At 37.8% G+C, this 21663-nt stretch overlaps 1 protein-coding gene across 5 annotated transcripts in view; it reads right to left on the reverse strand.

Annotated features, from left to right (window-relative positions):
• The window catches only part of OSBPL8 (oxysterol binding protein like 8), a 163285-nt gene that overhangs the window by 74334 nt on the left and 67288 nt on the right, over positions 1–21663 (reverse strand). Inside the window, exons 3-5 of one of the 5 annotated variants that reach the window (XM_055396179.2) lie at positions 15627–15665; positions 9154–9190; positions 82–219 (exon numbers count right to left, since the gene is read on the reverse strand). In XM_055396179.2, the coding sequence (XP_055252154.1) occupies positions 82–219; positions 9154–9190; positions 15627–15665 (214 nt within the window). The remainder of the gene's footprint in view (positions 1–81; positions 220–9153; positions 9191–15626; positions 15666–21663) is intronic. The other 4 variants (XM_055396182.2, XM_055396184.2, XM_055396181.2 and 1 more) reach the window with 4 other exon arrangements.

The following is a 21663-nucleotide window of genomic DNA, read 5'->3' on the forward strand; positions in this document are numbered from 1 at the left end:
CACCCTAAAAAACAAAACAAACCATACACACACAGCCCACCATCAGTAACAACAAGAAACATCAAAAGTACAACTCCGTACCCGGGGTATGAGGACTTGCGGGACTAAAAGATGGCTGATACAAATCTTTGGTTGGCGTTGGAGAAGCCTCCTTCCCTGGGCGCTGACTCATCTTTCCTGGTGTTAGGTGTTGAGTATCGTCACTGTTTGCTACCACGGCTCAAGGAAAGAAGGGAAAAAAAAATTAGTACTTAAGTCACAGATTTACATAACGGCATAGTTAATAACATGGACTAGAACTACGACGGACATGGCCTCAATGGTTACAGTCATTTTACCAACTCGATACTCTAATAATACTTTAATAAATTAAATTACTTTAATAAATAATTAATAAATGTTTCACTTTTAGTTTGCTATCAATTCAAGAGGAATTTACAGGCATGAGTCAAACTACACAAATTACAGACCTCATAAAAGTGAAAATACATATTCTGATAATGAAAGGTATTCCAAGGTTTACTATCAACCTTTCAATGTGTTATTAACTCTACATATTTGCCAATAGAGCAATAAGCAAAAGACAATGCAGAAGACATACAAATGATCAATAAACATATGAAAAGACAGTCGACCTCATTGGTTAATAAGGAAACATTCCAGTTAACAGCAGTATAAAATGGCGTGGTGGCAGTGGATTAGTCACTAAGCTATATCCGACTCTCTGTGACTAGCCTGGACTGCGTGGACTCTGACCGCGTGGACTGCAGCCCGCCAGGCTCCTCTGTCCACGGGATTTCCCAGGCAGGAATACTGCAGTGGGTGCCATTCCCTACGCCAGGGGATCTCCTGACCCAGGGACCGAACCCAGGTCTCCTGTACTGCAGGCAGTCTCCTGCATTACCAACTGAGCCACAAAATAGTATTTCATATGCCCTAGAATTTCTACTCTCATTTCCGATTTTCATGGAAAGTAGGTGTGATTCTTATTTTAAACTTGGGGAAACTTGGAGGTTCAGAGATTGCCTTGCCTAAAACTAATATGAGTAAGATTCTAACAAAGGACCATTTGGTTCAAAGTCTGGTTTCTTAAGAGCTTGCTGCCCCCACAATAAATCTAAATAGTGTTTAAGGCTTCTATCCACCCATCTGACCAAACTACTGATAGAGGAAAGTAATGCCCAGTTCCAGAGAGGACAGAAAAGAAAAAGTACGGATTGAAGGAGTAGGACAAATTGTGAGCAAGTCCACAGTGCCCCAGGACCTTCATTCCTTGATTTTTATGTAACTGTGCTTTCAGTCTACAGAAACCTTAGCTTTATCTTGAGAGAGAATGATTCTGTCTTCAATCTAGATGTAATTTCAAACTTAAGCTAAAGTTTTCAAAATTATATTTTAGCTCCTTAAATTTTAAAGCAAAAATTCAAAAATACTCTCACTATCATCCAAATAAGTTACAAAGAATTTATTTTCCCATCAAATCAATAAAAAAGCATCCTACACTAGTGACTACTAAATTTTTATCTCCTCCTAAACTCAAAAACTCACACATCAGTTGCCTGCCTGTTTTACTTAACAGACATCTCAAATTTATCCAGAACAGTCTTTATTTTGTTTATCCTCCAGATTTGCCTCTCTCCCATCTGTTAATGGAATCACTATTCTCTTCTTCCACTTTCTCAGGCCAAAAACTTTAGGTGTATTCTTTGATTTTTCTCTTTCTCTCACATTTCATAATCAATCTGTGATATCTTTACCTTCAAAATTTATCTGGAATCCTCCTACTTCTCTGCACTTCCACAACTACTACCCTGTTCCAAGACATATTGCCTTTCCACTGATCACAGCAGCATATTTCTACCTAGTTTCCAGACCAATACCATCTTGCTCCTTGCCTGCATAGAGTTCATTGTCTGTACAGAAGCCTGAGCAATCTTTGAAACCATGAATGCAGAAAAGTAAAACTTGAAAACTTTTAAGAGAAAATAAATCTGGGGTAGGCAATGATTCCCTTAAAAAGACACACAAAACACTCACCAATAAAGAAAGCGTGGGGTGGGGGTGGGGACTAAGAATTAACCTAATCAAAAGATAAAAAGAAATTCGGGGGGGGAACAAAGAGATTTGTAACACATATCATCAACAAAGAGTTGGAATCCAAAATATGTTTAAAAAAAATTCCTGTAAATCAATTAGAAAAAGATCAAAAAGGCAAAAGAAAAATAGGGGGAGAGGAATGCATCAAAAAGAATGCCTAAGAACAAGTTTAACCAAGGAGCTGAGAGATCTGTACACTGGAAACTGTAAGACCCTGAGGAGAGAAGCTGAAGAAGACAGACAAAGGGAGAGGCATACTATACTATGGACTGGAGGAGTAACAGTAAAACGTCTACACCACCCAAAGCAATCACAGACAATGAAGCCCTCTCAAGAGTCCAAAGGCAATTTTTTTTTTTTTTTTTACAAAAACAGAAAAAACAATTCTAACATTTGTGAGGAATCACAAAAGACCCCAAATAGCCAAAGAACAAAACTAGAGGCATCACACTTCCTGATCTCAAATTATATTACAAAGCTATGGTAATCAGAACTCCCTGGCACTTGCATAAAAAGGCACACAGATCAATGGCACAGAATTGAGAGCCCAGAAATAAACCTACATGTATATGGTCAATTAACTTATGACAAAGGAGCCAAAAACATACAACAGGGAAAAGGTCAGTCTCTTTCATAAACACTGTTGGGAAAACTGGACAGCCACACACAAGAGAAACAAACTGGACCTCTTACTGTTACAAAAAAATTAACTCAAAATGGCTTAAAGCCTCAACTGTAAGACCTGAAAATATAAAATTCCTAGAAGAAAACTAGAAGTGAGCTCCTTGACATCAGTCTTGGCAATGATTCTTTTAGATTTGACACCAAAAGACAATAAAGGCAAAAATAAAGAACTGAAACCAAATCAGACTAAAACATTTCTGCACAGCAAAGGAAACCATCAATACAATAAATGGCATAAAATGCTTGCAAACAGTATATCTGATAAGTGGTTAATATCCAAAACATATAAAGAACTCACAGTTCAATAGTCAAAGTATACATGAATAGATGATCAACATTACTATTCATCAAGGAAATGCAAGTCAAAAGCACAATGAAGTATCATTTCCCACCTGGTAAAACTGCTATTATTAAAAAGATAAGAAATAATAAGTATTGATGAGGATGCAGTGATAAGGCAACCCTTGAGCACTGTTGGTGGGAATGTAAACTGGTACAGTCATTATGGAAAATAGTATGGAGGTTCCTCAAAATGGAAACCGAGATCTACCACATGATCCACCAGTTCTCCTTCTGGGTATTTATCCAAATGAAATGAGAACCCTAGTTTGAAAAAGATACATGCAGTCCATGTTCATTGTGGCATTATTTACAACTGTCAAGATATGGAAACAACCTGAATATCCATCAAGGAAGAATGGGGAAAGGAAATGTGGTGTATATATATTCAACGGAATACAACTCAGTCATGAAACTGAGCTCACAGATACAGAGAACAAATTGGTGGTTTGCCAGAGAGGGGGATGGGGTTGTGGTTGTGCAAAATGGGTCAAAAAGTAAAAAATTCCAGTTATGAAACAAAGAAGTCATGTGGATGTAACGTACTGCATGGCAACTAGAGTTAATGCTGTACTGTATATCTGAAATATGCTAAGACAGTAAACCTTTGCTTTTATTGAAGTGTGAGAGTGAAAGCACTCAGCTGTGTTCGACTATTTGCAACCCCATGGACTATACAATCCTGGGAATCCTCCAGGCCAGAATACTGGACAATCCTGGGAATCCTCCAGGCCAGAATACTGGAGTGGGTAACCTTTCCTTCCTCCGGTGGATCTTCCCAATCCACAAATCAAACCCAGGTCTCCCATATTGCAGGCTGATTCTTTACCAGCTGAGCCACCAGGGAAGCCCAAGAATACTGGTATGGGTAGCCTACCCCTGGAGTGGGTAGTCTATCCCTTCTACAGTGGATCTTCCCAACCCAGGAACTGAATCAGGGTCTCCTGCATTATAGGTGGATTCTTTACCAGCTGAGCTACCAGGGAAGCTTCCCTTGTGGCTCAGCTGGTAACTGAAGCATAGTTGATTTATAGTATTTCAGGTGTACAGCAAAGTGACTCAGTTATATATCTATTTATATTCTTTTTCAGATTCTTCTCCATTACAGGTTATTACGAGTACGTTTTCAGTTCAGTTTAGTCTCTCAGTCATGTTCGACTCTCTGCGACCCCACGAACCACAGCACGTCAGGCCTCCCTGTCCATCACCAACTCCCAGAGTCCACCCAAACCCATGTCCATTGCGTCGGTGATGCCATCCAACCATCTCATCCTCTGTCGTCCCCTTCTTCTCCTGCCCTCAATCTTTCCCAGCATCGGGGTCTTTTCAAATGAGTCAGCTCTTCCCATCAGGTGGCCAAAGTATTGCAGTTTCAGAAGCTATCATTATAAGAAAAAAAACTCTGTTTAACGATCTATGGTGATGGATGCTAAGTAAATTTACTGTGATTATTACTTCATAGCATATACAGATAAGGAATCATTATGTTGCACACTGGAAACTAATATAATGTACGCCAATTAAATATCAACTACTTTTTTTAATTAAAGAAAAATGGTAGGAAAACATGAACAATTAGTTCATGGAAGAAGAGAAGCAAATGGCCCATAAATGTACAAAAAAAATTTGATCCTCCTTAGCAATAAGGAAAAAAATCAAATCAAGATCACAATGAAATAAATATTTTACACTCAGTAAAACTGAAAAAAAATTTTAAGTCTGATACTATTCAGTGATGGTAAGGATACGGTCAGCGAGTCAACATAAGCATTGCTGACAGAGTATGAACTGATACAAGCACTCTGGAAAACCACTTAGGTCTTATAACCTTGAATTTTAGCATATTCTATGGGTCCAAAAATTCCACTCTTAGCTTTATACCTGGAATACTCTTATATGTGTATACCAAAAGACAAGAATTAAAATGTTCGTAAGAACACTGTTCATAATAGCAAAAATCAAAATAAATATTCATAAGCTGAAAACAATATGGATTCATATATTGTGGTATATGGATATAATGGAATAGTATGTAGCAGTAGATGGAAAAACTGTGGAAACAGTGTCAGACTTTATTTTTTTGGGCTCCAAAATCACTGCAGATGCTGACTGCAGCCAGGAAATTAAAAGACGCTTACTCCTTGGAAGGAAAGTTATCACCAACCTTGATAGTATATTAAAAAGCAGAGACATTACTTTGCCAACCAAGGTCCGTCTAGTCAAGGCTATGGTTTTTCCAGTGGTCATGTATGGATTTGAGAGTTGGACTGTGAAGAAAGCTGATCGCCGAAGAATTGATGCTTTTGAACTGTGGTGCTGGAGAAGACTCTTGAGAGTCCCTTGGACCGCAAGGAGATCCAACCAGTCCATTCTAAAGGAGATCAATCCTGGGTGTTCATTGGAAGGACTGATGCTAAAGCTGAAACTGCAATACTTTGGCCACCTCATGCGACGAGTTGACTCACTGGAAAAGACTCTGATGCTGGGAAAGGTTGGGGGCGGGAGGAGAAGGGGACAACGGAGAATGAGATGGCTAGATGGCATCACCGACTCTGTGCACATGAGTTTGAGTGAACTCTGGGAGTTGGTGATGGACAGAAAGGCCTGGCGTGCTGTGATTCATGGGGTCGCGGAGAGTCAGACACGACTGAGCGACTGAACTGAACTGAACTGAACTGATGTAGCAGTAAAAGCAGATGGTCTTTATCTGTACCCAGGAACATGGCTCAAACCTGGAAACACAACATTAACTACAAAAAACAAGTCCTAGAAGATGACATATAGCATGACACCATTCTCGCAAAATTAAAAACAGTAAAACTTAGGGATACATAGGTAACCTAAAAATAACCAAAAAATATATATTTTTGAAAAGGCAATGAATAAACAGCAACAGGAAATGAACCATCACCCTGGGGGACAGGCACAGACGCGAGCAGCAGCCCCGAGACAGCTGAGAGCGCCGAGCTCTTAAGTCAGCAGTGGGGTCAACATGCACTCACCGTATGAGGACACTTCATAACGGACACATGCTTCATAGAAGCGTTTGCAGTATTAGCACAGTTAGTTCAGTTCAGTCCAGTCGCTGAGTTGCTCAGTCGTGTCCGACTCTTTGCGACCCCACGAATCATAATGGCTACTTTAAATACATTATAAAGGGACTTCCCCGGTGGTCCGGGGGCTAAGACTCCACACTCCCAAAGCAGGGGGCCCGGGTTCAATCCTCGGTCAGAAAACTAGACCCCACATGCAAGCAACTAAGAGCTTGCATGCCTCAGCGAAGACTCAGTGCAGACAAATAGATAGATATATATTAACTACATTATTAGAACAGCTAACAGAATTAAAGCATGCTTTAGTATTCCATCAGAAAGACACACAGATATAAGTCTTAAATAAGTTGGCTATATAAAAAAAGAAATACAAGTGCAAATTTAGTTCTATTCACCTCTTGCTAACTCTTTACTGACGGAGGTATTACTGTTTATAATTTTGATAACCTTGAAATGAGAGGAGTTGTAGAAATAGCAACATACGGAGTATATTTCCTTACAAACCCCAGAAAGCCTATTTTTCTGTTTTTTCTTACATCATTCACAAACATTAACTATACATAAAATTTGCATAATATAAAAATCATTTTGATGCCCTGCATCATTTGCACACTAGTAGAATATTTGCTTATAAACTCAGGAGAGGCAGTGACTTTTTTTTCATTTGTATTCTTTGGCATAAAACTGACAATAAATACTTGCTATGTGCCTGGATCAATATTTGACCAATGAATCACTACAGGATTCCAAAACAGTCTCTGCCTCCCTGTCTAAAGACAGCATCACGGTGCTTCTTCTGGTTCCACTTCATAATGAAAGCAAAACAAAGCAAAGCAGCCTACTTCGCTGAGTATCATATTAAGATAGAAATTAATCACACTGGAATCATTCATAGTAATATAATTAACAAACCAGCTGTAACTTTTAAGGAGGATATGATCCTGTAACTACCATTCTTTACTTTCCGAATTTAACTCATCAATACAAGGTCAGGAGAATTTTACAAGCTTCAAAGTCTGGTTCTTGCCCTTAATCTAAGTAAAAACTACTAAAAAGAAGTTAAGTTTTTTAAAGTCATAAATAATCCCTTAAAAGAAATTCTAGATATCCCCTTACAGAGAAGATGGTATACCTTTTCTCAAATACATTAGTAATTTAAATATGTTGCTATGTATCTTTATAGTTTTTTCACTCAATAGTATAGATCCTAACGAAGTACTAAATAGAATTACATTTCACGCAAAATGATATATGCTCTATAGTAAATAACACAGCCTCAGTCTTCTAATAGTTTTCAGAGTACAATACAAACTCTAATATATAAATTACAATATAAACTCACCTCTAATATATGTTATCTATTTTAATTCATATGTGCTTAAAATATGTAACTATAATAAATGTCTTTTATTTCAAGTAGAAATTAAAGACCCCCGTTTATGAAACCCAGGTTCTAAGAAGAACCACTTCAACTGATATTAAAAATGCAATTCTATTTCTGAAGTTCAGCAGTGACAACCAGTTCCCGTGAGTCAACATCTAAATACATGAGGTAATTAAAGTAACGGAAAAATGCATTAAAAATATCTACCAGGTATCATAAGTAAGGCGGAACAAGAAAACAAAAATGTTTTGGGATGCGTATACTTTTTCCACTTCAAAAACATTTTTAAAAATTTTTTGTTTTGTATTGGGGGATAGCCGATTAACGTTGTGATAATTTTAGGTGAACAGCAAACGGTCTGCTTTAAAATTCTACTATTCTAATAATGCTATGAACTACTCAATACTACGAACTGTTACGATGAGAATAAAAATGGAATTTTAGCATATTACTTTAAATTACCTCTCTCTTTAGAAAACAAAATTATAAGCACACCATATCCATTACTGGGGACAGACAGTAGCTGATCTAGACCGAAGCCCTTTGCCATCATCTCGCCTGGTCCCTCCTTCAACCAGTGAGGACAGCGAGCCCCAAAGCAGTCAGCTGACTTGCAACAGTCACACAGTTATTTAGGAAGAAACACGAAAACTTCCTGAATCAATATAATTTCCACATGTGTCTTGAATAAAGTTAAAACGTTTGATTTAAAATGCAGGAATATTTTAATTATTTGGTTAGATTTAATTCAGTGAAATGATAGCTTTATTCTGATTTTTGAAAACCAGAAGATGACTACTAAACTAGTAACCAATTCTAACTCCTTGGGTATACTTATGATCTTAGCTTCAGACTCTTCATCTACAAAAATTAATGCTTTATTTATATGATCTCTGAAGTTCCATTCACATCAGTACGTTTAACATGTCACAAAGCTTTGAAATTATGTATTCACGGGTCTAACTCTCCTACTAGTATATAATGATCCTTAAGGCCAAGGAACATGTTTTACTCATTGTGTATTCCCCAAAGCTAGCACCATATCTAGTCAAAAACAGGGTTTTTTTTTTAAGCATAAATTTAAAGGATGGAGCTTCTAAATCCCTAGATAAAACAGGCTTCACTTATGAAATTGACAAAATAAAAATAATTTTTTTCATAAGTAGATTATCTACGATATAAAAGTTCTGACAAAAATAAAACAGTATTTCTCACTTCATATGGCAGTGAATTTGTTATACCTTGTCCAGCCTCAAAGTAATCTGATCTGTGCTTTGTGACAATTGTAGAAAGGATACTATAAAAAAGTATTAATTGATGATTTAGGAATTATGAATTTATAAATGGTGAATTAGATAACTAAGTAAATGATCCATCTTTAGATAATTAAGATGTAAGTACACAAACACTATTAATCTCAGATGGACACTGACAACAGATGGATACTGAATGATCATTTATATTCTGTATATTTCAATGCCTGGAAAGAAAGTAGAAGACTTAATAATCAAAATGGAAATACCATGTACCTTTTATAAGTACACATCAAAATATTATCACGTCTGCAACCATGCCATTCAAACTTTAACTACTTACTTGATGGCCCAAGGACATCTTTGCTATCACCAAGAAGCTGTTAATGCAGGGTAATTGAGCAGCAAACAAACAGAATCCAAACCAGGAGGAAGCAAAATGTGCCAGGATTGAAGCGGCAGTGAGACAAAAGGACAGGGAAAGCAGCGTTAGTCCATCAGTGGAAAGCACACGCTAACAATCATCATTTGCGAGGGGTTTTCCCTTCCACACGTTAAAAAAACCTTGTCTTAGGCATTATCGAACGTTTGTTCTAATTGTGGAAAATAAAGGTGGAAAGAAAAAAATGAAATCACCCAAGTATTTTGTTTTGAAAATTACTCAAGTGAAAAATTACTTCCAATTACTATTCAAGGTATGGGTTAGGAGTGATTAAAAAAATTATTGAGAAATGCAAAGGACAGCCAAAAGTTATTCATCTTTTAAATTCAAGTGGTATGAAAATATATAACACTCATGCACTGTTAAATATTAGTACTGCATGCCATGAAAACACTTAACACTATGTAGAATTCAATCTGTTTCTTCTCCGAAAAGAAAGAGGGAGTGTACTGAGTACTTATGTCAAGCACTGTGCAAAGAGCTCTTACAGGCACATCAACGAAGTGGCAGAAAACCAAAGAGAAGAACAATGAAGTTAAGTTAGACAAAACTTTCCTAGGACCCACTAGTATCAAGCACTAGAGCTTGATAGTCATCCAGAGCTACTGGTCTCCAGGAAGAGAGAAGATCAAATTTGTGATTAACTTGCAATCAACCAAAAGAAACAGGAAAAAGACTGCTGACTGTTTATCTAGTAACTATTTTAATAAACAATATGACACTAAACATCACCTACAGACAAGTGTTCTGGTCTCCCTTGGCAGGAAAAAAGTCCTTAGTTCTCTTCCCTTCATTTCAAATACCAAGCATGGGTCTGTATCAGAACTAAAGCAACAACAAAAACAAATAATTCCCACTGATGACATTATTGTTTGGTCTTATTTAAAGGAAATGGGGAGTCTTAACTGGTTTTGCGGTCACCCTCCAAAAAAGCTGCAGTTGTCTGGTTTGGGTTTCGGCTGTCTCCCAGAGGGAAAATAAGCTTGGCCCTGTTACTTCCCTAAGTGAAGGTTATTTCACGACGCGTAAAATTATGTTCCAATGCCTCTAAAGGCATTTGCTTATTTTTCGATAGCTGCCCATTTAAGCTTATTCTTCTATAAATGCATTTCAGTTTCACTGATAAAACTAAAAAAATAAAATAAAATACAGCTTTAGGGACAATGAGGTAATTGTGCTCAAATCCTTATGACTGAAATGGCCATGTTATTATAGCTGGCAAGGCTGTGGAAAGAGATTAAAACGTTTGCGGCAGGCAACTTCTAAAATGAGCCCAGTGGTCCCCGCCTTTTGGTGTATAATTCCTTCTCTTTGGGCTTACACTGGCTGTGCCGAGTTGCTTCTAATAAAGAAAACGGGGCAGAAGGGAAAGCGTCATTTCCAAAACTAGACCGTAACGAGACTAAGATTTCCGCTCTGTTTGGGGTCTCGTTCTCTGCTCTCGCTCTCTCCCCCAGACAGGCCAACCTGGGGAAAACCAGCCACTGAGTCATGAGGCAATCGTGCAGAGAGGCCCAAAAAGGAAAGGAACTGAGGTCCCTCGACAAGCCTTACGTGAGCTTCGAAGGGGCTCTTCCATCTCCCCGACCCCTCAGCAGCAGCTCCTTCCCCAGTCCCGTGATCATAGGAAAGGTTCTGAACTAAAGACAGCTAGATGCTCTCAGATTCCTTTCTCACAGCAACTGTAAGGTATTAAATGTTTGTTTTCTACCACTTAATTTGGGGATGATTTCTTATACATCAATAAATAACTAAGACAATACTGGAAAATTGAAGGAGGTTAGGAAACTGACAGAGACAACTATGGCATATTTTACAAATGCTTCATAGACGTCTTTGGAAAAATGTTCCTGTATTGATACAAATAACTATCAGCTTCCCTAGATTGACCAGTAACTTCTGAAAGGAAAGCAATGGTTGTAACCATATATACTTAGCCAAGAGTATTTAATTTCACAGGGCCAGTCACATTTGATGTTCTCAAGCTGGTCTTCTACTTAGGATAAAAGATTAAGTTCAATTTCATTGTAGAGCTGTATATAATTCTTAAATTATGTTGATTAAAAGCACTATGTCATCTGCGCAGCTGTACACCTTGCATTTTTACTCGCAGAAAAAAACCCTTAGCATACAAGCAACTTCTGAACAACTTATTTCAAACTATGCTTTCTACAGTATTTGCTCAGGGATATCTGTGTTACATAAACCTGATTCTACTGGATTAACCCAGTATTTTTTCAAACTGAGGCACTGGAGGATCATCGAAGTAAACACTGTCTGCTCCTATCATTGATCCATCATCTGTCCACGGATGCAGCCCCCCAAACATTCACTCAGTACCTGCCATACAGACAGGGATCATTTCAGGCGCTGAGGAAGAGAGCAGTGAACAACAAAACTTCTGCCCTTGTGGTAGTTACGTCTAGTGGGAAAGATAAACAGTAACACAATAAACAAGCAAGTTTGTTGTATATTATATATAGTATAAACACTGAGGAAAAATAAGCAGAAAATGAAGACATATAAAATGTTAGGGAAGATGAGTTAAAGTTTTAGATAGGGTAGCTTAAGGAGGCTTCACTACAAAGTTAACTGAATAAAATGAGGACACTTCCCATAAGGACATAAAGGGGAAGAGAATTCCAGGGAGCAGGAAGATCAAGACTAGAGGAGAGCACTTGGATGGGAGCAAGTCTGGAGTGTGTGGAGAACAGTGAAAAGGCCGGAGGACTGGAGCACAGTGCGAGTGGGAGAGCGGTGGGTGAAGTCAAAGAAGCGAAGAGCTGCGGGACTTCATGGGACCGAGTCAAGACTTCCGTTTTATGCTGGATGAGCTGGGAAGTCACTGGACGGTTCTGAGAAAGGGAGTAACACATATAAGAACGTTTAACAGAACTGCTTCAGCTACTGTGTTGAGAACAGATCAGAGGGATGAGGGTGTTATCAGTTCAGAAGTTACAGCAATATCATAGGGGAGAGATGATGGAAACTTGGACCAAGACGGGAGCAGTGAGAGGGACGAGAAGTAGTTAAATTCTGAATATATTTTGAAGGTGAGGTCAACAGAATTTCCAAATAGGCCAAGTATGAGGTAAAAGAAAAAAGGAATCAAAATGAGTCAAGTGTTGGACTTTGAGCACCTGGAAGGATGGAACTGCCGTCATCTGAGATGGAAAAGACAGTAAGACAAGCTCCTTTACAGGGAGAAATGTAACTGCAATCATCCCTTGGTATCCAGAGAGAACTGGTTCTGAAACACCCCCCACCCCCACCCCAGAGCAATACCAAACTCAGTGGATGCTCAAGTCCTGTATTTAAAATGGTGCAATATGAAAATGCTATATAAATAGCTGCCAGCATGTGGCAAGTTCAAGTTTTACTTTTTGGGACTTGCTGGAATTTTTTCCCCCAAATATTTTCCATCTGCAGATGGCTGGATCCATGGATGCAGAACCCTCAGTTTTATATGGAGGACCAGCTATCTCTCAATTTGGAACAGGTTAAGTTTAAAATGTCTGTCAGACATCCAAGTCAAAATATCAAGTAGGCAGCTGGACCTGCAGACCTGCATGAATGGTTTCCCTGCAGACAGGGAATGGTTTAGGGTGGTAAGGAAATAGGATAAATTATGGTATGTGTGAGAGTCAGGGTATATGATCTGAACGGCTTCATCACAGGAGATTAAAAAACGCACTGGAAACAGGCACCAGAAAACATGTATTAGAACAACAGGACCAAGAGTTACTCTGAGACATTACAAACAGCAGCAGAAGACACAGGAAAAATAAGGGTCACTTCAGAAACCTTTCCCAGAAGGGTGTGATGTAGATAAAAAGGCACTAAATTGAGACGCAAGTGAAATCACCTCTCAGGATTATTTGCAAGTGACGCTAATTGGGAAATGAGATGTTATTAAAGATTACACATGAATTTTACCAAGTAATTGACATAACTGAACTTCTACACACGGCTGACCTACACACTACACTTATTCTTGCTGCTGTTAGGACTCGGGCTGAATCTGTGCAGTTCCATGTTGTGTAACAAACAAATAAAGACAATATGAAAATACTGATGTTGAAATGCTCTGTACAAGTACCTTTTAAGGTAGTTCAAAAAATAAAAAAACAGCCACTCTTCTTGGCTTTTGTTAACAGAACCAAAATACTATTGAAATTTCAAAAAATCCAGGAACTGCTTCTCAGCTCGTTCAGAAAAAGACCACTAAGGTATGATAGAACAATGTTCTCTCTCTGAGCAACTCAGCATGTTTACCATCATCCTCTGAACAATGTCCACACAGTCACCATCTCAATTTTTGTTTTTATCATATAAATAAACTCTCTACTTCAGCAGAAATCATGAGCTGACAAATAATAAAAAAGTAAAATGCTTCGAATTTTTTAACTTAGAATTCATTAGTATATTGTATACATAGTATATACTAACAGTACTTTAAAGAATGAAACATAGCCATTATCTATATCTTTACTGATTTTAATTTAAAAATTTCAGGAAAAGAGCAAAATGCAAAAAATGTGATTTTATTTTAATATATTTCTAAGTATTTGCCATGTCATCCATAATTAGCATAAAACTTGCGATCTTTAAGAAATATAAAGGGAGAAGTAGAAATTCATAATCGTACCCTTCATTCTGAGACACCCCTCAGTCCTAAACAGTCCAGGACAGATGGCCACTCTCTCTATATATAATACAGAAACAATACAAAGAGATCTATAGCTTGATTCCATTGCCTTTAGAGCACCTCCCTCTTTTATCGATTTGACTTAGTTTGCCTGGAAAATCCCACGGACAGAGGAGCCTGGCAGGCAACAGTCCATGGGTCGCAAAAGAATCAAACATGACTTAGCAACTAAACAACAAACAACAAAAAATCCGTTGAGCTTAAGAGAAAGTCCAAATAGCTTATCAACCACTGACAGGAGTAGAGTTCAAAATAAACTTGCAAGCAGATGGCACCTCTTTCCCCAATACTGCTGATCAAGTTGTACTCACAGAAGCGATCCTGCTTCAGTGGGCCCCCAGAAGCCACGATTCTAAAGAAGGGTTATATAAAGCATCTCAAGACTGCTCTCCTTAGCGTTATCTTCGGCTCTTAGAATAAGCAACTTTAGTGAGGAATATACTATGCAGCTAAAATCTTTTTGTCCTATAAACAGGACTCATTACACTTAAATAAACTTTTTCATATTCCTACAATCATCTGCAAAACACACATGTCCACATCTTATTCATGAGTTTTGCAGGAGAGATTTTAAGGGAATATTTTTCTGGGACTAGAGTTTATCACTGTTAGAGAATATGATCCAATCTGCCAGGCAGTTGCATTTTTGATACAGCAATTCCACTACTAGGAATGTATACTAAGATGAACATTCAAAAATGTTTAAAAAGATGTGTTCAAAGATATTTATCACATCATTTATAGTAAATGATATACTTAAAACATGGAATTAAATAAATAATAATATATTCACATAATAAAATACTATGTAGTCATTATAGTTTGGTTTTATTTTTTCAGGGACTGAAAAACATCCATTAACATATTGGCTTTTAAAAGTAGGTTATATTGAATCACTTTGCTGTACAGCAGAAATTAACACAACACTGTAAATCAACTATACTTTGGTAAAATAAATTTTTCTTAAAGTACTGATACAGAAATTTGTATGCTTTGACCCCACATTTATAAAACTTCATGTTTAAGATATACACGTGAATACACTTAAGAAGTGAAAGTCGCTCAGTTGTGTCTGACTCTTTGCGACCCCATGGACTATACAGTCCATGTAATTCTCCAGGCCAGGATACTGCAGTGGGTATCCTTTCCCTTCTCCAGGGGATCTTCCCAAACCAGGGATGAAACCGAGGTCTCCCGCATTGCAGCCGCATTCTTTACCAGCTGAGTCACAAGGGAAGCCCAAGAATACTGGATCTTACCAACGCAGGGATCAAACCAGGGTCTCCTGCATTGCAGGCGAATTATTTACCAACTGAGCCATCGGAGAAGCCCTGATAGCTGAGCACTGAAGAAAGAGGCCACCAAAATAATAACAGTGGTTATCTCTGGAAAATAAATTTTATTTACTATATTTTTCTTTGTTTAATTATGCCATATTGTTATATATTATTTTTATAATCAAAAAAGATTAAATGTATTTACATATTGGGCAAAAGAAAATGCAATTTTTAAAGTAAGCTTTTCAATTTACATTAGCTACTTTTTGTAATAACAGAATCATCTAAGATTAAACATAGTAGAAAATGCATTTTAAGAATCTAACTTGAAACCCTAAAAAAATACAAAAATGTTAACATTTTGAACATGGCACCATGTTATTACTCACTGTCTCTTGAACTTCAGCAACTTCTGAACATGGCAAGATCTAAAAAAAAGACAAATTTTCTCAGGAGTGATTTAACTTTGTATACCTAATCTGAATCTGGAGAGTACTCACAGTTTATCGAAGGAATTAAGTGCTTCATTAATCATTTAAAAAGTGGCAAAAAAAAAAACTAAGCCTTTAAAAAAAAAATGACCCCCACTTCAGGAAATTACAGTCAATCTACCAATCTGTCAAGTCTTCTCTGGCATGTTTTGGGGCTTTTTCACAATTCTTAACCTCCTTGCATATATTTAATTATATCAGCCTTTCTACCACGCAAGCCCTCTCTTCCTTTAGTTTCTAAAACACCCCACTGTTCTGGCTTCCTTTCTCCTAATTTCCCACCTCCATCTGTCCTTCCACTTAATAAAACGTGTGAGCTTCACCGATGCTCAGTCCTCAACTATTTGTTTTCTATCTGCTCTCTTACCGCAGATTCCAGTCATACTCAAGGTTCATTTGCTACCTTTACTCAGAAAACTTCCAAGTTTCTTCTTCAGACCTAGCCTATTTCCAAAACTTTATCCTAGAACATTGCTACCTGTATGTTCAGACATTATTGCAAATTAACTTCTGGTTCTAAAATTCTGTTAACAAACTTTAGTATCTCCAGATTCCTCTATACTCCTAGAAACTGCCAAAGACTCCAAACAGTTGCTGTTTATATGGATTATACCTATTCATATTTGCTGAATTAGAAATTAAAAGTGAGAAATTCACTATCTTTGCTAGCTGATCATGGGCAATGTCACAGTAATAAGCCAAGTTGATAGTATACATAGTTTTCCATAATCATGTGATGAAATGGCATTTTACCTCTGTAGCCTCCTCCCCAAAACCCAGTCTAATCAAGAGAAAAGTATCAGACAAGTCCCAGCTGAGTGACACTGCAAAATATCTGACTAGTAGTTCTCAAAAATGTCAAGGTTATCAAAAACAAGTAAAATCTAAGAAATTTTAACTGCTAAGAGGACCTTATGGAGATGTGATGACTAAACGTAAAGGGCTACCTGATGGGATTCACACACACAGAAAAAGAATATTAGGTAAAAACTAAGGAAATATGAAACAAAGAGCAAAGTATGGACCTCAGGTAATAATGTATCAGTATGGATTCATTAATTGTATCAAATGTACCATACTAGTATGTTAGTAATCGAGGAAGGAAACTGAGTACAAGCTATATGGAATCCTTTTATGTTCACCAATTTTCTGTAAGCCTAAAACTCTTATTTAAAAAATGAAGCTTATTTAAATTTAAAAAACCACAGCTTAGGAAAAAAATTAAACCAAGAAAATTTGAAAACACAAGCATACACTCCATTAGCCAGCAGAGCAATGACATCACACTTCACGCGGTCCTGGGAAAAAGTGCAGTAGACGTTGACGAGAGTGAGAAACAAAGCAGATAAGACCGAGTGCCAGGGTATTACCACAGATAATTCAGACCTCACAGGCCCTCTGAAGCAACCCTGAGCTCCACAGTCCTGGAGACACACTCAGACAATCTCCAAACATAACGAAATACAAAAGATTTCTGACTTGGAATTTCTGCTGACGTACCATATAGAACACTGGCTATTTCTTCTATTTTTTCAAAGTCAACCCTTTCTCCAATTTAGTTCCCCAAACTTATTAGAGTCCCATCATATACCTGGAAAATGTTTACATTATTCAACTTATAAGAGAATCAAGGATAACTGTTAAAAGCCAAAAAGAAAGGAAGACATACTAAGAATCTAAGCACTCAAACAATAGAAAATACTGAGTAATATTTTCCCACTTGGGCAGTTCAAACATGACAAATATTTAAGTATATTTAAGTACTGCTATTAATTTATGCTCCTATTAACAGATCTAAGTGATGATCATCAATGGCCATAAAGTTTCTTTAAAGTACTGATAAATAAATTTGTATGTTATGACCCTACTTACAAAATTTCATGCTTAAGGCATACACATGAATACACTTAGGAAAGAGGCCACCAAAATAATAACAGTGGTTACCTCCAGAAAATAAATTTCATTATATTTTCCCTTATTGCTTAAATATGCCACATTGGCATGTATTATTTTTATAGTCAAAAAAGATTAAATCTATTTACATATTGGGCAAATGAAAATGAATTATATGCCTCCTGATGGTAATATACAACACCATCAATGAATTATTCTTGTAAAAAAAAAAAAAAGAACCTGAGTCTGAGCAAGCCTCAGGTTAAAACTGTCTACTAACCAATTGGCAAGAAATATAAGTAACTGAGGAACACATTAAATAATGACCATGGGGGAAAATCCAGATTGTGGGAAACCTACAGGATGGCTACCTTATTTCTTCAGTAAATTGAAAACAAAAATTAAAACTGAAAAGGAAAAATCAAAAACAGATGCAGGAGAAACTGAAAAGATTAAAAAAGACAAAGTGACTTATCAACCAAGCCCAATACAAAGACTAAACTAAATTTAAAGACAAATTTAAAAAATAAAAAAAAAATTTAAATTTAAAAAATTTAAAGACAAAAACTAAATTTAAGCAATAACTAAATATTTGATATTAAAGAATTACTTTTTTTAGAGTAAGAATGGTATTTATGGTTAAAGTTTTAAAGAAATGTCTTTATATTTTAGAGATTATACTGAAATACTTACGAATAAAATGATGCATATGGGATTTTCTCAAAAAAAAAAAAAAAAAATGAAGTGGGAAGGCAGGAGTATACATGAACAAGACTGACCTGAATTAATAATGCTGAAGATGAATGATGGGTACATGAGGATTCATTATACTAGTTTATCTTATTTTTTAAATATGTTTGAGGGCACTCTCTACTGGCCCAGTGGTGAAGACTCCGCCTGCCGGTGTAGGGCACGTGGGCTCCGTCCCTGGTCCAAGAAGATCCCACATGCCATGGGGCAGCTAAGCCCACACACCCTAGAGTCCATCCTCTGCAACAAGAGAAGCCAGCGCAATGAGCAGCTCACACCGCAGCCAGACAGCAGCCCCCGTCGCCACAACTAGAGAAAGCCCTCATGCGGCAAGGGAGACCCAGCACAGCCAAATATACTCACATGCATTCAAAACTTCACATAATAAAGACTGCAAGGAAGTCTGCAAGGAACTCTATTATCATTCTCGTAAGTGTAATTATACTGTTATAGTTAGCCAACAGTTATTAGGAAGATGAAGCTATTTTAATACAAAAGACAATGAGTATGTAGGTAATAAATTGGTGACTAAAATGTCTAGCTACGTAATTATTTTACATAAGATCTCTGCCACCTAAGAATTTACCTAATTTAGGAGCTTAATCTAACTGGCAATTCCTTAGGTGAGATGCCCCACCAGACTACCTGATTTGGGATTATTTGGCAATAGGACCTACTTCACTAGGCTGGCATGAACCAGAGGTTAGTACTGTGACGATGGTAGGTAGAATAATGGCCTCCCAAAAATATCCATATCCCAGGAATTCCCTGGCAATCCAGTGGTTAGGACTGCGTGTTCGCACTGCCAAGGGCTCAATCCCTGGTCAGGAAACTAAAATCCCACAAACTGAGCTGCCAAAAAAAAAAGACAACAACAAAAAAAAGATATTAGAATCTGTGAATGTTTAGAAGCCTTCAGTTCAGTTCAGTTCAGTCGCTCAGTGGTCTCCGACTCTCTGCGACCCCATGAATCACAGCACGCCAGGCCTCCCTGTCCATCACCAACTCCCGGAGTTCACTCAAACTCATGTCCATAGAGTCAGTGATGCCATCCAGCCATCTCATTCTCTGTCGTCCCCGTCTCCTCCCACCCCCAACCTTAGAAGCCTTAGGATCTGAGAATGTTACTTTACGTGAGGCAAAGGACTCTGCAGATGTGATTAAGTTAAAAATCTAGAGATATAGCAATTATTCTGGATTACCTGAGTGGACCCAAAGTAATCCCAAGGGTCCTGACAAGAAGGAGACAAGAAGGTGAGTGTTGCAGGAGACGTGACAACAAAGGCCAGAGGCGGAATGGGAGGAAGGAGCCAAGAGTCGATCAAAGACTGCTACCTCCCGATAGTGACAAAAAGAAACGCAAGGTCCCCTCAGAGCCTCCAGCATGAACACAACATCTTGTTTTTAGACTTCTAATACCTAGAGCCCTGAGATAATAAGTCACTGCTACTTCAAGACTACATCTGTGGCAACCTGCAGCAGCAAGGAGGCCAGCACAATGGCCTGAGCTGCCTTCTCAGAGGCGGAGCTCCTCCAACTACGTGAGTTCATGCTGAGGCTGGATGACCTCAGTCTGGGGGTACTGTGGACAGAATCCTTACGTTAGACAGACGACTAGACTAAACGATCTCTGACAGTTTCCCACAAAGACTAAGGGGGAAAAGTAGCCACAGGACTCAGAGGTTTGCAAAAGGCTCTGCTGATAGCATAATCTTTGTTAAAGATGAAAAGAAAAGGCCTCTATGAGTCAATCCTTAAGTATATAAGCATTAGCCAAACGCTTAGCAGGCAGGTCTCAAAGCATATTCAAATATTAGACAAGCATATGTACCAAATTTGGTGACCCATTTATTATAGATAAGAAACTTCACAGCCTTTCTCCCTCCATTTCCACTTAGGGGTGAGAAGGGGGATCTAATAACAACCAAGTACCATTGTACAAGAATACTTTATGAGGATTATTAATTGACATATGGATAATTTATCATTAGACTTGAATGCATATTATGTCTTAAAGGTCAGTTATTGAGAAACTGTACAGCAAAAATACTGTCCTTATAAATCCAGGAGATCTTTCCAATCCAGGGATCAAACCCAGGTCTCCCTCATTGCATACAGTGCAGACAGATTCTTTACCATCTGAGATACCAGGGAAGCCCCGAGACAAAAACATACAATATACTAAATCAATAATGGTAATGAAGAAGCTAAATTAATGGTATGGTTGACTCTTGAATACGTGGGTGTGAACTACACAGTTCCACTTACAGGCAGACTTTTTTCAACAGTAAATACTACAGTGCTACAGACCAGTGGTTTGTTGAATTGCAGATACCAAAGAACCATGGTTCTGTATCAAGTGTCAGAAGCTCTACCCCAACCCATCTCCAAACATTCAAGAGTCAACTATATTTAAACAAGAGAATAAAAATAACAACATTTAAAATCTGTGTCCTGCTCAAAAATAATACTTAATGTTACCAAAAATAGGCAATTTCATTCATTTACATGCCATATACACAAGCTGTCTGCTGTTGTCAAATGTTCCATATATACAATAGCCATACTTCTTAGAATACGATTTAAAGCGCTCAGTAAATGCTACTAAAATACCAATTTTACTTTATGAGCACTAAATCACAGTCATCAGTAAAAATTCATCTAGTAAATATAAAACTCAAAAGTTTGAGGAAGCTGGGTCATCTGTAGGCCCCTCAAGAAGACACTTACTCATTTACTACACTCTAAGAATTACTGAGCTAAATCATCTTCACCATTCTTTCCACTTCAGAAAGCATATGACTCAAAGTGTCCAATTTAATGAGAATCTTAAGAGTTTCTCAGTTGAGAGTCCCCAATAATACTACAAAGATTTCTACGTGTTTTTAAATTTTTATTCTCTTCTAAAAAGTTGTTTATATAATCAATTTTTAATACAACAAAAGATCTTGACCTTTAATAGACTTTATAACATAGTTTCCTCCGGTAATAGCATCAGTTCAGTTCAGTTCAGTCGCTCAGTCGTGTCCGACTCTCCGCGAACCCATGAATCACACCAGGCCTCCCTGCCCATCACCAACTCCCAGAGTTCACTCAAACTCATGTCCACAGAGTCGGTGATGCCATCCAGCCATCTCATTCTCTGTCGTCCCCTTCTCCTCCCGCCCCTAACCTTTCCCCAGCATCAAAGTCTTTTCCAGTGAGTCAACTCGTCGCATGTGGTGGCCAAAGTATTGCAGTTTCAGCTTTAGCATCAGTCCTTCCCATGAACACCCAGGATTGATCTCCTTTA

This window comes from Moschus berezovskii, chromosome 6 (assembly GCF_049115385.1).
Source record: "Moschus berezovskii isolate FMDL1 chromosome 6, NW_MosBer_1.0, whole genome shotgun sequence".
NCBI classification, from domain to species: Eukaryota; Metazoa; Chordata; class Mammalia; order Artiodactyla; family Moschidae; genus Moschus; species Moschus berezovskii.